The sequence below is a fragment of the Salmo salar genome, chromosome 10 (assembly GCF_965601325.2).
Source record: "Salmo salar chromosome 10, fSalSal1, whole genome shotgun sequence".
Lineage (NCBI taxonomy): Eukaryota > Metazoa > Chordata > Actinopteri > Salmoniformes > Salmonidae > Salmo > Salmo salar.
The window spans coordinates 61,597,501-61,614,405 of NC_138300.1; the positions used below are offsets into that span (position 1 = coordinate 61,597,501).

The following is a 16,905-nucleotide window of genomic DNA, read 5'->3' on the forward strand; positions in this document are numbered from 1 at the left end:
GCTCTGTGTCTCTCTCTCGCTCTGTGTCTCTCTCTCGCTCTGTGTCTCTCTCTCTCTCTCGCTCTGTGTCTCTCTCTCTCTCTCGCTCTGTGTCTCTCTCTCTCTCTCGCTCTGTGTCTCTCTCTCTCTCTCGCTCTGTGTCTCTCTCTCTCTCTCGCTCTGTGTCTCTCTCTCTCTCTCGCTCTGTGTCTCTCGCTCTGTGTCTCTCGCTCTGTGTCTCTCGCTCTGTGTCTCTCGCTCTGTCTCTCTCGCTCTGTCTCTCTCGCTCTGTGTCTCTCTCTCTCTCTCTCTCGCTCTGTGTCTCTCTCGCTCTGTGTCTCTCTCGCTCTGTCTCTCTCGCTCTGTGTCTCTCTCGCTCTGTCTCTCGCTCTCGCTGTCTCTCTCGCTCTCGCTCGCTGTCTCTCTCGCTCTCGCTCGCTGTCTCTCTCGCTCTCGCTCGCTGTCTCTCTCTCGCTGTCTCTCGCTCTCTCTCTCTGTCTCTCGCTCTCTCTCTCCGTCTCTCGCTCTCTCTCTCTGTCTCTCGCTCTGTCTCTCGCTCGCTCTCTCGCTCTCTCTCTCGCTCGCTCTCTCTCTCTCTGTCGCTCGCTCGCTCTCTCTCTCTGTCGCTCGCTCGCTCTCTCTCTCTGTCGCTCGCTCGCTCTCTCGCTCTCTCTCTCTGTCGCTCGCTCGCTCTCTCTCTCTGTCGCTCGCTCGCTCTCTCTCTCTGTCGCTCGCTCGCTCTCTCTCTCTGTCGCTCGCTCGCTCTCTCTCTCTGTCGCTCGCTCGCTCTCTCTCTCTGCTCGCTCGCTCTCTCTCTCTGTCGCTCGCTCTCTCTCTCTGTCGCTCGCTCTCTCTCTCTGTCTCTCGCTCTCTCGTCTCTCTCTCTGTCTGTCTGTCTGTCTGTCTGTCTGTCTGTCTGTCTGTCTGTCTGTCTGTCTGTCTGTCTGTCTGTCTGTCTGTCTGTCTGTCTCATATATATTTACTGGGTCTTATAGACTGTGGACCCCAGTCACTCTCTCTCTGTCTACCTTATTTACTGGGTCTTATAGACTGTGGACCCCAGTCACCTCTCTCTCTGTCTACCTTATTTACTGGGTCTTATAGACTGTGGACCCCAGTCACCTCTCTCTCTCTGTCTACCTTATTTACTGGGTCTTAAAGACTGTGGACCCCAGTCACCTCTCTCTCTCTGTCTACCTTATTTACTGGGTCTTATAGACTGTGGACCCCAGTCACCTCTCTCCCTCTCTGTCTCCCTTATTTACTGGGTCTATAGGACCCCAGTCACCTCTCTCTCTGTCTACCTTATTTACTGGGTCTATAGGACCCCAGTCACCTCTCTCTCTGTCTACCTTATTTACTGGGTCTTATAGACTGTGGACCCCAGTCACCTCTCTCTCTCTGTCTACCTTATTTACTGGGTCTTATAGACTGTGGACCCCAGTCACCTCTCTCTCTGTCTACCTTATTTACTGGGTCTTATAGGACCCCAGTCACCTCTCTCTCTCTCTGTCTACCTTATTTACTGGGTCCTTATAGACTGTGGACCCCAGTCACCTCTCTCTCTCTCTCTCTGTCTACCTTAATTATTGGGTCTTATAGACTGTGGACCCCAGTCACTTCTCTCTCTGTCTACCTTATTTACTGGGTCTTATAGGACCCCAGTCAACTCTCTCTCTCTGTCTACCTTATTTACTGGGTCTTATAGACTGGACCCCAGTCACCTCTCTCTCTGTCTACCTTATTTACTGGGTCTTATAGGACCCCAGTCACCTCTCTCTCTCTCTCTCTCTGTCTACCTTATTTACTGGGTCTTATAGGCTGTGGACCCCCAGTCACCTCTCTCTCTTTGTCTACCTTATTTACTGGGTCTTATAGACTGTGGACCCCAGTCACCTCTCTCTCTGTCTACCTTATTTACTGGGTCTTATAGACTGTGGACCCCAGTCACCTCTCGCTCTGTCTACCTTATTTACTGGGTCTTATAGGCTGTGGACCCCAGTCACCTCTCTCTCTCTGTCTACCTTATTTACTGGGTCTTATAGACTGTGGACCCCAGTCACCTCTCTCTCTGTCTACCTTATTTACTGGGTCTTATAGGCTGTGGACCCCAGTGCTCTTCGTAGCTCCCATAATGCATTGGGTTTGCTGGCTGTTCCCATCGAGGTACTGAGAGAACAGGTGGCCGAGAAGGTGAGCGCGCGCACACACACACACACACACACACACACACACACAGTGTAGTTTGTGATTGCTGACTGTTGCCGACTGTTGCTTACTGAGCTGACTTTCTGACTGAGCTGACTGTTTCTACAGCGTCATCGCCAAGTGGTGGAGGAATCTCAGCGCCTAACAGAGCTACTCAACAGGTACGTGTGTGTGTGTGTGTGTGTGTGCATACAGTACCAATCAAAAGTTTGGACACCTACTCATTCAAGGGTTTTTCTTTATGTAGAATAATAGTGAAGACATCAAAACTATGAAATAACACATATGGAATCATCTAGTAACCAAAAAAGTGTTAACAAATCTAAATAGATTTTAGATTTTAGTTTTCTCCAGTAGCCACAATTTGCCTTGATGGCAGCTTTGCACACTCTTGGCATTCTCTCAACCAGCTTCACCTGGAATGCTTTTCCAACAGTCTTGAATGAGTTCCCACATATGCTGAGCACTTGTTGGCTGTTTTTTCTTCACTCTGTGGTCCAACTCATCCCAAACCATCTCAATTGGGTTGGGGTTGGATGATTGTGGAGGCCAGGTCATCTGATGCAGCACTCCATCACTCTCCTTCTTGGTCAAATAGCCCTTACACAGCCTGGAGGTGTTTTGGGTCACTGTCCTGTTGAAAAACAAATGATAGTCCCACTAAGCCCAAACCAGATGGGATGGCGTATCGCTGCAGAATGCTGTGGTGTGCCTTGAATTGCTGGTTAAGTGCGCCTTGAATTCTAAATAAATAACTGACAGTGTCACCAGCAAAGGACCATCACACCTCCTCCATGCTTCACGGTGGGAACCACACATGCGGAGATCATCCGTTCACCTACTCTGCATCTCACAAAGACATGGCGGTTTCAACCAAAAATCTCAAAATTGGAGTCAACAGACCAAAGGACAGATTTCCACCGGTTTAATGTCCATTGTTCGTGTTTCTTGGCCCAAGCAAATCTCTTCTTCTTATTGGTGTCCTTTAGTAGTGGATTCTTTGCAGCTTTTCAACCATGAAGGCCTGATTCACACAGTCTCCTCTGAACAGTTGATGTTGAGATGTGTCTGTTACTTGAACTCTGTGAAGCATTTATTTGGGCTGCAATTTCTGAGGCTGGTAACTCTAATGAACTTATCCTCTGCAGCAGAGGTAACTCTGGGTCTTCCTTTCCTGTGGCGGTCCTCATGAGAGCCAGTTTCATCATAGCGCTTGATGGTTTTTGCGACTGCACTTGAAGAAACTTTCAATTTGAATTTTTCCAGATTGACTAACCTTCATGTCTTAAAGTAATGATGGACTGCTGTTTCTCTTTGCTTGTTTGAGCTGTTTTTGACATTAATATGGACTTGGTCTTTTACCAAATAGGGCTATCTTCTGTATACCACCCCTAACTTAAAGCATTAAGAGGGAAAGAAATTCCACCATTTTTAGCTATTAACAAGGTACACCTGTTAACCTCTATGGGCTAGGTGGGACGCTAGCGTGCCACCCGTGGTGCACTCCATCAACAGCAGGTGCATTTCAAGAGCGGCAAATTTGAATCCAAATAAATGTCAAAATTCAAATTTTTCAAAAATACAACTATTTTACACCATTTGAAAGATAAACATCTCCTTAATCTAACCACGTTTTACGATTTCAAAAAGGTTTTACGGCGAAAGCATAAATTTAGAGTATGTTAGGACAGTACATTTACAAGAGTTGTGTGTAATGTTTTGTCAAGTCAAAGACAGGGTCACCAAAACCATAAAACCAGCTAAAATTATGCACTAACCTTTTACAATCTCCATCAGATGACACTCCTAGGACATTATGTTAGACAATGCATGCATTTTTAGTTCTATCAAGTTCATATTTATATCCAAAAACAGCGTTTTACTATGGCATTGATGTTGAGGAAATCGTTTCCCTCCAATAACCGGCAGTCAAGTCAGCGTCACAAATTAAATAATTAAAATTAGAAAACATTGGTAAAATATTATATTGTCATTTAAAGAATTATAGATTTACATCTCTTGAACGCAATCAACTTCCTCAGCCCCTGTGTTTTTCAATGGGATAGGTTTAAAGTCAATACAACACATCAGGTATCCACTTCCTGTCAGAAAATGTCTCAGGGTTTTGCCTGCCAAATGAGTTCTGTTATACTCACAGACACCATTCAAACAGTTTTAGAAACTTTAGAGTGTTTTCTATCCATATATAATAAGTATATGCATATTCTAGTTACTGGGTAGGATTAGTAACCAGATTAAATCGGGTACATTTTTTTTATCCAGAAGTGCAAATGCTGCCCCCTAGCCCTAACAGGTTAACCTGTTAAGGCTAGGGGGCAGTATTGACACGGCTGGATAAAAAACGTACCCGATTTAATCTGGTTACTACTCCTGCCCAGTAACTAGAATATGCATATAATTATTGGCTTTGGATAGAAAACACGCCAAAGTTTCTAAAACTGTTTGAATGGTGCATATAATTATTGGCTTTGGATAGAAAACACGCCAAAGTTTCTAAAACTGTTTGAATGGTGCATATTATTATTGGCTTTGGATAGAAAACACGCCAAAGTTTCTAAAACTGTTTGAATGGTGTCTGTGAGTATGTCAGCAGAGTACCCAGCCAGAAATAATCAGACACCCATTTTTCAAGCTAGCATATAATGTCACAAAAACCCAGAAGACAGCTAAATGCAGCACTAACCTTTGATGATCTTCATCAGATGACACACCTAGGACATTATGTTATACAATACATGCATGTTTTGTTCAATCAAGTTCATATTTATATCAAAAACCAGCTTTTTACATTAGCATGTGACGTTCAGAACTAGCATACCCCCCACAAACCTCCGGTGAATTTACTAAATTACTCACGATAAACGTTCACAAAAAACATAAATTATTTTAAGAATTATAGATACAGAACTCCTTTGTGCAATCGAGGTGTCCGATTTTAAAATAGCTTTTCGGTGAAAGCACATTTTGAAATATTCTCAGTAGATAGCCCAGCCATCACGGCTAGCCATTTAGACACCCACCAAGTTTAGCCCTGACCAAACTCCGATTTACTATTACAAAAGTTTGATTACCTTTGTTGTCTTCGTCAGAATGCACTCCCAGGACTGCTACTTCAATAACAAATGTTGGTTTGGTCCAAAATAATCCATAATAATCCGTTATATCCAAATAGCGGCGTTCTGTTCATGCGTTCCAGACACTATCCGAAATGGTAAATCAGGGTTACGAGCATGGCGCAATTCGTGACAAAAAATGTCTAAATATTCCATTACCGTACTTCGAAGCATGTCAACCGCTGTTTAAAATCCATTTTTATGCCATTTTTCGCGTAAAAAAGCGATAATATTCCGACCGGGAATCTCCGTTTAGGTAAACAGAGGAAAGAAAACAAAGCATTCGGGCGACGCGGGCACGCGCGTGAGTCTCACAGTACTGTAACCAGCCACTACCCAAACGCGCTACTTTTTTTCAGCCAGAGCCTGCAAAGCCACGATTCAGCTTTTTGCTGCCTTCTGAGAGCCCATGGGAGCCGTAGGAAGTGTCACGTAACAGCAGAGATCCTTTGTTTTGGATAGAGATTACAAAGAAGGCCAAGAAATGGTCAGAGAGGGCGCTTCCTGTTTGGAATCTTCTCAGGTTTTGGCCTGCCAAATGAGTTCTGTTATTCTCACAGACACCATTCAAACAGTTTTAGAAACTTTAGGGTGTTTTCTATCCAAAGCCAATAATTATATGCATATTCTAGTTACTGGGCAGGAGTAGTAACCAGATTAAATCGGGTACGTTTTTTTATCCAGCCGTGTCAATACTGCCCCCTAGCCCTAACAGGTTAACACTATTTTGGTTACTAGATGATTCCATATGTGTTATTTCATAGTTTTGATGTCTTCACTATTATTCTACAAGGTAGAAAATAGTAAAAATAAAGAAACCCTGGAATGAGTAGGTGTGTCCAAACTTTTGACTGGTACTATATATATATATATATATATATATATACACGAACACACACGATAGATATTGTCGTTTCTGTACATTATTACTTGTTTATAGCATAAACGTGTGTGTGTGTGTGTTCAGTCAAGTGGATGAAGAGTTTGGAGAGCTGGACGGCAGACGGAGAGAAGAGGGGGATCGAGAGGAAGAGGAGGAGGAGGAATCTTCCCGTCTCTGGGTGGATCAGTTTTCTCCTCAACACTACACTGAACTACTCAGCGACGACGTGAGTGGTGGTGGTTGGGGAACGGGACTGGTGGCGGTTGGGGAGTGGTGGTGATTGGGGAACGGGACTGGCGGCGGTTGGGGACTGGCGGCGGTTGGGGACTGGCGGCGGCGGTCGGGGAACGGGACTGGGGGCGGCGGCGGAGAACGGGACTGGCGGCGGTCGGGGAACGGGACTGGCGGCGGTCGGGGAACAGGACTGGCGGCGGTCGGGGAACGGGACTGGCGGCGGTCGGGGAACGGGACTGGCGGCGGTCGGGGACTGGGGACTGGCGGCGGTCGGGACTGGGGACTGGTGGCGGTCGGGACTGGGGACTGGTGGCGGTCGGGGAACGGGACTGGTGGCGGTCGGGGAACGGGACTGGTGGCGGTCGGGGAACGGGACTGGTGGCGGTCGGGGAACGGGACTGGTGGCGGTCGGGGAACGGGACTGGCGGCGGCGGCGGTCGGGGAACGGGACTGGCGGCGGCGGCGGTCGGGGAACGGGACTGGCGGCGGTCGGGGAACGGGACTGGCGGCGGCGGCGGTCGGGGAACGGGACTGGTGGCGGTCGGGGAACGGGACTGGTGGCGGCCGGGGAACGGGACTGATGGCGGCAGCGGTTGGGGAACGGGACTGATGGCGGCGGCGGTTGGGGAACGGGACTGATGGCGGCGGCGGTTGGGGAACGGGACTGGTGGTGGCGGCGGGGAACGGGACTGGCGGCGGCGGTTGGGGAACGTGGTGGTTGGGGAACGGGACTAAGAAAAAGTAACACCTGTCTGTACACATTAACACACAGCTGATAACTCGGATGGAAAATTTACTGAGGACGATATCGTCCTCTATCTGCCATATCTTCAATATTAGCCTACTAGAGAGTGTGTTGCCCTCAGGCCTGGAGGGAAGCTAAAGTCATTCTGCTACCTAAGAATAGTAAATCCCACTTTACTGGCTCAAATAGCCCACCAATCAGCCTGTTACCAACCCTTAGTAAACTTCTGGGGGAAAAATGGTGTTTGACCAGATACAATGCTATTTTACAGTAAACAAATTAAGTCTTTCTGCACGCTTGTAGGGAAGGACATTCAACAATCACAGCACTTACACAAATGACTGATGATTAGCTGAGAGAAATTGATGATAAAATGATTGTTGGGGCTGTTTTGTTAGACTTCAGTGCAGCTTTTGACATTATCGATCATAGACTGCTGCTGGAAGAATGTATGTGTTACGGCTTCACACCCCCTGCTATAATGGCTTTACACCCCCTGCTATAATGGCTTTACACCCCCTGCTATAATGGCTTTACACCCCCTGCTATAATGGCTTTACACCCCCTGCTATAATGGCTTTACACCCCCTGCTATAACGGCTTTACACCCCCTGCTATAACGGCTTTACACCCCCTGCTATAACGGCTTTACACCCCCTGCTATAACGGCTTTACACCCCCTGCTATAACGGCTTTACACCCCCTGCTATAACGGCTTTACACCCCCTGCTCTAATGTGGATAAAGAGTTACCTGTCTAACAGAACACAGAGAGTGTTCTTTAATGGAAGCCTCTCCAACATAATCCAGGTAGAAGCAGGAATTCCCCAGGGCAGCTGTTTAGGCCCCTTGCCTTTTTCAATCTTTTACTAACGACCTGCCACTGGCTTTGCGTAAAGCCAGAGTGTCTATGTATGCGGATGACTCAACACTATACACGTCAGCTACTACAGCGACTGACTGTGTTGTAGTTCCTCCACGGTCGAGGGAAGAGACAGCTGGACGTGTTTTACTGTGTGTTGTGTTGTAGTTCCTCCACGGTCGAGGGAAGAGACAGCTGGACGTGTTTTACTGTGTGTTGTGTTGTAGTTCCTCCACGGTCGAGGGAAGAGACAGCTGGACGTGTTTTACTGTGTGTTGTGTTGTAGTTCCTCCACGGTCGAGGGAAGAGACAGCTGGACGTGTTTTACTGTGTGTGTTGTAGTTCCTCCACGGTCGAGGGAAGAGACGGCTGGACGTGTTTTACTGTGTGTTGTGTTGTAGTTCCTCCACGGTCGAGGGAAGAGACAGCTGGACGTGCAGTCGGTCCAGTCCATGAGGATCGGCCAGAAGGATCAGAATAAAGGAATATTCAACCTCTGGCAGGAGATCTTCCAACTGCCACGCATCAAACGGTATTATAACAAACTATACTACTACTAACCATTACTAACTAACTATTTGTTATCTTCCTGGTTGACCGTATTTGGTGTCTTCCTGGTTGACCGTATTTGGTGTGTAGGAAGCGTGTGGGGGAGGAGCTGGATGAGGGGCTTAGAGAAGGAGGCGGGGCCGGAGAGCACGACAAACTCACACAGGTAACACACACACACACACACACACACACAGTAGGACAGCAGGACAGCGTACAGCAGGACAGCGTACAGCAGGACAGCGTACAGCAGGACAGCAGGACAGCAGGACAGCGCACAGCAGGACAGCGCACAGCAGGACAGCGCACAGCAGGACAGCAATCACCCCATTCCTCGTCAACACTCACACCTGTCTCAACGAGAGAATCACTGACATGATGTCAGCTGGTCCTTTTGTGGCAGGGCTGAAATGCAGTGGAAATGTTTTTGGGGGATTCAGTTCATTTGCATGGCAAAGAGGGACTTTGCAATTAATTATTCATCTGATCACTTAACATTAGGGAGTTTATGCAAATTGGCGTCATACAATCTGAGGCGGCAGAATTTGTGAAAAATTTATATTTGTGTCATTCTCAACTTTTGGGCTCGACTGTAGAGTTCTATTGCAATCTAACCTCTGATTAATGTCTCTCTCTCCTCCCTCTCTCTCTCTCTCTGTCTTTCTCTCTCCTTCTCTCTCTCCCCTCTCCTCCCTCTCTCTCTCCTCCCTCTCTCTCTCCTCCTCCCTCTCTCTCTCCTCCCTCTCTCTCTCTCCTCCCTCTCTCTCTCCTCCTCCCTCTCTCTCTCCTCCTCCCTCTCTCTCTCTCTCTGTCTCTCTCACCTCTTCCCTCTCTCCCTCCTCCTCCCTCTCTCCCTCCTCCCTCTCTCTCTCCTCCTCCCTCTCTCTCTCCTCCTCCCTCTCTCCCTCCTCCTCCCTCTCTCCCTCCTCCTCCCTCTCTCTGTCTCTCTGTCTCCCTCCTCCTCCATCTGTCTCAATGTGGATGAGATGTTGTCTGGAGAATGTATATCCTGGTGGATGTGTTCCAGATAACATGTTGCTATTGGGAATTAACCTCTAATTAATCTCTCGGTCTCTCGTTTTCTCTCTCTCTGTCTTTCTCTCTCTTTCTCTCTCTCTCTCTGTCTGTCTCTTTCTCTCTCTCTCTCCCTCCTCCGTCTCTCTCTCTCTCCCTCCTTCTCCGTCTGTCTCCCTCTCTGTTCCCAGGGTCTCTATGATAACTTCCCGTCTGTCTCCCTCCTTCTCTGTCTCTCTCTGTCTCTCTCTGTCTCTCTCCCTCCTTCTCCGTCTGTCTCTCTCTCTGTTCCCAGGGTCTCTATGATAACTTCATGTCTATGCGTGTGAAGGACCCCAGTCTTGGCGGAGTGTGTGAGGCTCTGGATTGGCTGGGCTTCTCAGACGGGTTGACCCAGGCCATGCTGCAAGGACAAAACTTCTCTCTGCTTCGATACCAGCCCTTCCTCCCCGTTGCTTTCCACTTCCTGTTTGCTCACACACACGTCCCCCGCATCAACTACCCCCACAGCCAGTATGAGGTAGACACACACACACACACCACACACACACACACACACACACACACACACACACACACACACACACACACACTGCATAAGATCTGTCCTAAACTATGATGATGTTCCTCAGGGTTCTGTTCTAGAACCTCTGTAATTTCAGCCGTAACTCTCTATAATAATAATAATCTCTCTTCCCCTTCTCTCTTCCCCCTCTCTCTTCCCCCTCTCTCTTCCCCCCCCTCTCTCTTCCCCCTCTCTCTTCCCCCTCTCTTCTCTCCTTCCCCTTCTTTCCTTCCCCTTCTCTCTTCTCCTCTCTTCTCTCCTTCCCCTTCTCTCCTTCCCCTTCCCCTTCTCTCCTCTCCTTCCCCTTCTCTCCTCTCCTTCCCCTTCTCCTTCTCATTCTCTCCTTCCCCTTCTCCTTCTCTCCTTCCCCTTCTCATTCTCTCCTTCCCCTTCTTATTCTCTCCTTCCCCTTCTCCTTCTCTCCTTCCCCTTCTCCTTCTCTCCTCTCCTTCTCCTTCTCTCCTCTCCTTCCCCTTCTCCTTCTCCTTCTCTCCTTCCCCTTCTCCTTCTCTCCTCTCCTTCTCCTTCTCTCCTCTCCTTCCCCTTCTCCTTCTCTCCTCTCCTTCCCCTTCTCCTTCTCCTTCTCTCCTCTCCTTCCCCTTCTCTCCTCTCCTTTCCCTTCTCTCCTTCTGTCCTCTCCTTCTCCTTCTCTCCTCTCCTTCTCTCCTCCCCTTCTCCTTCTCTCCTCTCCTTCTCTCCTCCCCTTCTCCTTCTCTCCTCTCCTTCTCCTCCTCTCCTTCTCCTTCTCCTTCTCTCTTCTCCTTCTCCCTTCTCCTTCTCTCCTCCCCTTCTCCTTCTGTCCTCCCCTTCTCCTTCTCTCCTCCCCTTCTCCTTCTCTCCTCCCCTTCTCTCCTCTCCTTCCCCTTCTCTCCTTCCCCTTCTCCTTCTCTCCTCCCCTTCTCTCCTTCCCCTTCTCTCCTCTCCTTCCCCTTCTCTCCTCTCCTTCCCCTTCTCTCCTCTCCTTCCCCTTCTCTCCTTCCCCTTCTCCTTCTCCTTCTCTCCTCCCCTTCTCTCCTCTCCTTCCCCTTCTCCTTCTCATTCTCTCCTTCCCCTTCTCCTTCTCATTCTCTTCTTCCCCTTCTCATTCTCTCCTTCCCCTTCTCATTCTCTACTTCAACTTCTCATTCTCTCCTTCCCCTTCTCCCTCCCCTTCTCTCCTCCCCTTCTCTCCTCTCCTTCTCCTTCTTTCCTTCCCCTTCTCTCCTTCTCCTTCTCCTTCTCTCCTCTCCTTTCCCTTCTCTCCTTCTGTCCTCTCCTTCTCCTTCTCTCCTCTCCTTCTCTCCTCCCCTTCTCCTTCTCTCCTCCCCTTCTCCTTCTCTCCTCTCCTTCTCTCCTCTCCTTCTCTCCTCTCCTTCTCTCCTCTCCTTCTCTCCTCTCCTTCTCTCCTCCCCTTCTCCTTCTCTCCTCCCCTTCTCCTTCTCTCCTCCCCTTCTCTCCTCTCCTCCCCTTCTCTCCTCTCCTTCCCTTCTCTCCTCTCCTTCCCTTCTCTCCTCTCCTTCCCCTTCTCTCCTTCCCCTTCTCCTTCTCCTTCTCTCCTTCTCCTTCTCTCCTTCCCCTTCTCTCCTCTCCTTCCCCTTCTCTCCTCTCCTTCCCCTTCTCTCCTCTCCTTCCCCTTCTCTCCTCTCCTTCCCCTTCTCTCCTTCCCCTTCTCCTTCTCCTTCTCTCCTCCCCTTCTCTCCTCTCCTTCCCCTTCTCTCCTTCCCCTTCTCCTTCTCATTCTCTCCTTCCCCTTCTCATTCTCTCCTTCCCCTTCTCATTCTCTCCTTCCCCTTCTCATTCTCTACTTCAACTTCTCATTCTCTCCTTCCCCTTCTCCTTCTCTCCTCCCCTTCTCTCCTCTCCTTCTCCTTCTCCTTCTCTCCTTCCCCTTCTCTCCTCCCCTTCTCTCCTCTCCTTCAACTTCTCATTCTCTCCTTCCCCTTCTCATTCTCTCCTTCCCCCTCTCCTTCCCCTTCTCTCCTTCCCCTTCTCTCCTTCCCCTTCTCTCCTTCCCCTTCTCTCCTTCCCCTTCTCCTTCTCATTCTCTCCTTCCCCTTCTCATTCTCTCCTTCTCATTCTCTCCTTCTCCTTCTCATTCTCTCCTTCCCCTTCTCCTTCTCTTCCCCTTCTCTCCTCTCTTCCCCTTCTCTCCTCTCTTCCCCTTCTCTCCGCTCTTCCCCTTCTCTCCTCTCCTTCCCCCCCTCTCCTCTCCTCTCTTCCCCCTCTCTCCTCTCTTCTCTCCTCTCCTCTCTCTCCAGGCTCTAACTAAGACCTCAGCCAGCAGGAACGCTCTGGCGGCCATGTTGTCTGAAGTCCCAGCATGCATCAGGACCACACACACACACACACACACACACACACACACACACACACACACACACACTGGAAAGTATCTGTCCTAAACTACGACCTGTAGGTACACACACACACACACACACACTGGATAACATCTGTCCTAAACTACGACCTGTAGGTACACACACACACACACACACACACACACACACACACACACACACACACACACACTGGATACCATCTGTCCTAAACTACGACCTGTAGGTACGTACACACACACAAACACACACTAGATACATCTGTCCTAAACTACGACCTGTAGGTACACACACACACACACACACACACACACACACACACACACACACACACACACACACACACACACACACACACTGGAAAGCATCTGTCCTAAACTACGACCTGTAGGTACACACACTAGATATAATCTGTCCTAAACTACGACCTGTAGGTCACACACACACACACACACACACACACACACACACACACACACACACACACACACAGTATACCATCTGTCCTAAACTACGACCTGTAGGTACACACACACACACACACACACACTGGAAATCATCTGTCCTAAACTACGACCTGTAGGTACACACACTAGATATAATCTGTCCTAAACTACGACCTGTAGGTACACACACACACACACACACACACACACACACACACACACACACACACACACACACACACACACACACACACACACACACTGGATTTCATCTGTCCTAAACTACGACCTGTAGGTACGTACACACACACACACACACAAACACACACTAGAAAGTATCTGTCCTAAACTACGACCTGTAGGTACACACACACACACACACACACACACACACACACACACACACACACACACACACACACACACACACACTAGATATAATCTGTCCTAAACTACGACCTGTAGGTACACACACACACACACACACACACACACTGGATATCATCTGTCCTAAACTACGACCTGTAGGTACGTAAACACACACACACACACACACACACACACACACACACACACACACACACACACACACACACACACTAGATATAATCTGTCCTAAACTACGACCTGTAGGTACACACACACACACACACACACACACACTGGATAACATCTGTCCTAAACTACGACCTGTAGGTACACACACACACACACACACACACTAGATATAATCTGTCCTAAACTACGACCTGTAGGTACACACACACACACACACACACACACACACACACACACACACACACTGGATAACATCTGTCCTAAACTACGACCTGTAGGTACGTACACACACACACACACACACACACACACACACTACATATCATCTGTCCTAAACTACGACCTGTAGGTGTACACACACACACACACACACACACACACACACACACACACACTACATATCATCTGTCCTAAACTACGACCTGTAGGTACACACACACACACACACACTGGATAACATCTGTCCTAAACTACGACCTGTAGGTGTACACACACACACACACACACACACACACACTAGATATAATCTGTCCTAAACTACGACCTGTAGGTACACACACACACACACACACACACACACACTGGATATTATCTGTCCTAAACTACGACCTGTAGGTACGTAAACACACACACACACACACACACACACACACACACACACACACACACTAGATATAATCTGTCCTAAACTACGACCTGTAGGTACACACACACACACACACACACACACACACTGGATACCATCTGTCCTAAACTACGACCTGTAGGTACACACACACACACACACACACACACACTAGATATAATCTGTCCTAAACTACGACCTGTAGGTACACACACACACACACACACACACACACTGGATATCATCTGTCCTAAACTACGACCTGTAGGTACACACACACACACACACACACTAGATATAATCTGTCCTAAACTACGACCTGTAGGTACACACACACACACACACACACACACACACACACACACACTGGATAACATCTGTCCTAAACTACGACCTGTAGGTACGTACACACACACACACACACACACACACACACACACTACATATCATCTGTCCTAAACTACGACCTGTAGGTGTACACACACACACACACACACACACACACACACACACACACACACTACATAATATCTGTCCTAAACTACGACCTGTAGGTACACACACACACACACACACTGGATAACATCTGTCCTAAACTACGACCTGTAGGTGTACACACACACACACACACACACACACACACACACACACACACACACTGGATAATATCTGTCCTAAACTACGACCTGTAGGTGTACACACACACACACACACACACTGGATAATATCTGTCCTAAACTACGACCTGTAGGTACACACACAAACACACACACACACACACACTGGATATCATCTGTCCTAAACTACAACCTGTAGGTACACACACACACACACACACACTGGATAACATCTGACCTAAACTACGACCTGTAGGTGTACACACACACACACACACACACACACACACACACACACTGGATAATATCTGTCCTAAACTACGACCTGTAGGTGTACACACACACACACACACACACACACACACACACACACACACTGGATAATATCTGTCCTAAACTACGACCTGTAGGTACACACACAAACACACAAACACACACACACACACACTGGATATCATCTGTCCTAAACTACAACCTGTAGGTACACACACACACATAGTGGATTATATCTGTCCTAAACAATTCATTGTTCAGGAGTCTTATGGCTTGGGGGTAAAAACTGTTGAGAAGCCTTTTGGTCCTAGACTTGGCGCTCCGGTACCGCTTGTCGTGCGGTAGCAGAGAGAACAGTCTATGACTGGGGTGGCTGGGGTCTTTGACAATTTTTAGGGCCTTCCTCTGACACCGCCTGCTGTAGAGGTCCTGGATGGCAGGAAGCTTGGCTCCAGTGATGTACTGGGCCGTACGCACTACCCTCTGTAGCGCCTGCTGTAGAGGTCCTGGATGGCAGGAAGCTTGGCCCCAGTGATGTACTGGGCCGTACGCACTACCCTCTGTAGCGCCTTGCGGTCGGAGGCTGAGCAGTTTCCATACCGGGCGGTGATGCAGCCGGTCAGGATGCTCTCGATGGTGCAGCTGTAAAACTTTTTGATGATCTGGGGGCCCATGTCAAATCTTTTCAGTCTCCTGAGGGGGATTAGGTGTTGTCTTGCTTCACGACTGTCATGTTGTGCTTGGACCATGATAGTTTGTTGGTGATGTGGACACCGAGGAACTTGAAGCTCTCAACCTGCTCCACTACAGCCCCGTCGATGAGAATGGGGGCGTGCTCGGTCCTCCTTTTCCTGTAGTCCACGATCAGCTCCTTTGTCTTGATCGCGTTGAGGGAGAGGTTGTTATTCTGGCACCACACTGCCAGGTCTCTGACCTCCTCCCTATAGGCTGTCTCATCGTTGTCGGTGATCAGACCTACCACTGTTGTCGTTGTCAGCAAGCTTAATGATGGTGTTGGAGTCGTGCCTGGCCATGCAGTCGTGGGTGAACAGGGAGTACAGGAGGGGACTGAGCACGCACCTCTGGGGAGCTCCAGTGTTGAGGATCAGCAGGGCAGATCTCTTGTTGCCTACCCATACCACCCGGGGGCGTCCCGTCAGGAAGTCCAGGATCCAGTTACAGAGGGAGGTGTTTAGTCCCAGGGTCCTTAGCTTAGTGATGAGCTTGGAGGGTACTATGGTGTTGAACGCTGAGCTGTAGTCAATGAATAGCATTCTCACATAGAAGTTCCTTTTGTCCAGGTGGGAAAGGCCAGTGTGGAGTGCAATAGAGATTGCATCATCTGTGGATCTGTTTGGGCGGTATGCAAATTGGAGTGGGTCTAGGGTTTCTGGGATAATGGTGTTGATGTGAGGCATTACCAGCCTTTCAAAGCACTTCATGGATACAGACGTGAGTGCTACGGGTCTGTAGTCATTTAGGCAGGTTACCTTCACTTCCTTGGGCACAGGGACTATGGTGGTCTGCTTGAAACATGTTGGTGTTACAGACTCAGTCAGGGAGAGGTTGAAAATGTCAGTGAAGACACTTGCCAGTTGGTCAGCGCATGCTCTGAGTACACGTCCTGGTAATCCATCTGGCCCCGCGGCTTTGTGAATGTTGACCTGTTTAAAGGTCTTGCTCACATCGGCTATCGTGAGCGTTTACCACACAGTCATCCAGAACAGCTGGTGCTGTCGTGCATGCTTCAGTGTTGCTTGCCTCGAAGCGAGCATAAATGGCATTTAGCTCGTCTGGTAGGGCTCGCGTCACTGGGCAGCTCGCGGGTAGGTTTCCCTTTGTAGTCCGTAATAGTTTGCTAGCCCTGCCACATCCGACGAGCGTCAGAGCCGGTGTAGT

At 48.8% G+C, this 16,905-nt stretch overlaps 1 protein-coding gene across 1 annotated transcript in view; it reads left to right on the forward strand.

Annotated features, from left to right (window-relative positions):
• The window catches only part of LOC106591468 (chromosome transmission fidelity protein 18 homolog), a 51,788-nt gene that overhangs the window by 19,698 nt on the left and 15,185 nt on the right, over window positions 1-16,905 (forward strand). The window contains exons 5-10 of the mRNA XM_082956611.1: window positions 2,080-2,172; window positions 2,296-2,348; window positions 6,289-6,430; window positions 8,446-8,576; window positions 8,684-8,759; window positions 9,903-10,127. Coding sequence (XP_082812737.1) covers window positions 2,080-2,172; window positions 2,296-2,348; window positions 6,289-6,430; window positions 8,446-8,576; window positions 8,684-8,759; window positions 9,903-10,127 — 720 coding nt within the window. The remainder of the gene's footprint in view (window positions 1-2,079; window positions 2,173-2,295; window positions 2,349-6,288; window positions 6,431-8,445; window positions 8,577-8,683; window positions 8,760-9,902; window positions 10,128-16,905) is intronic.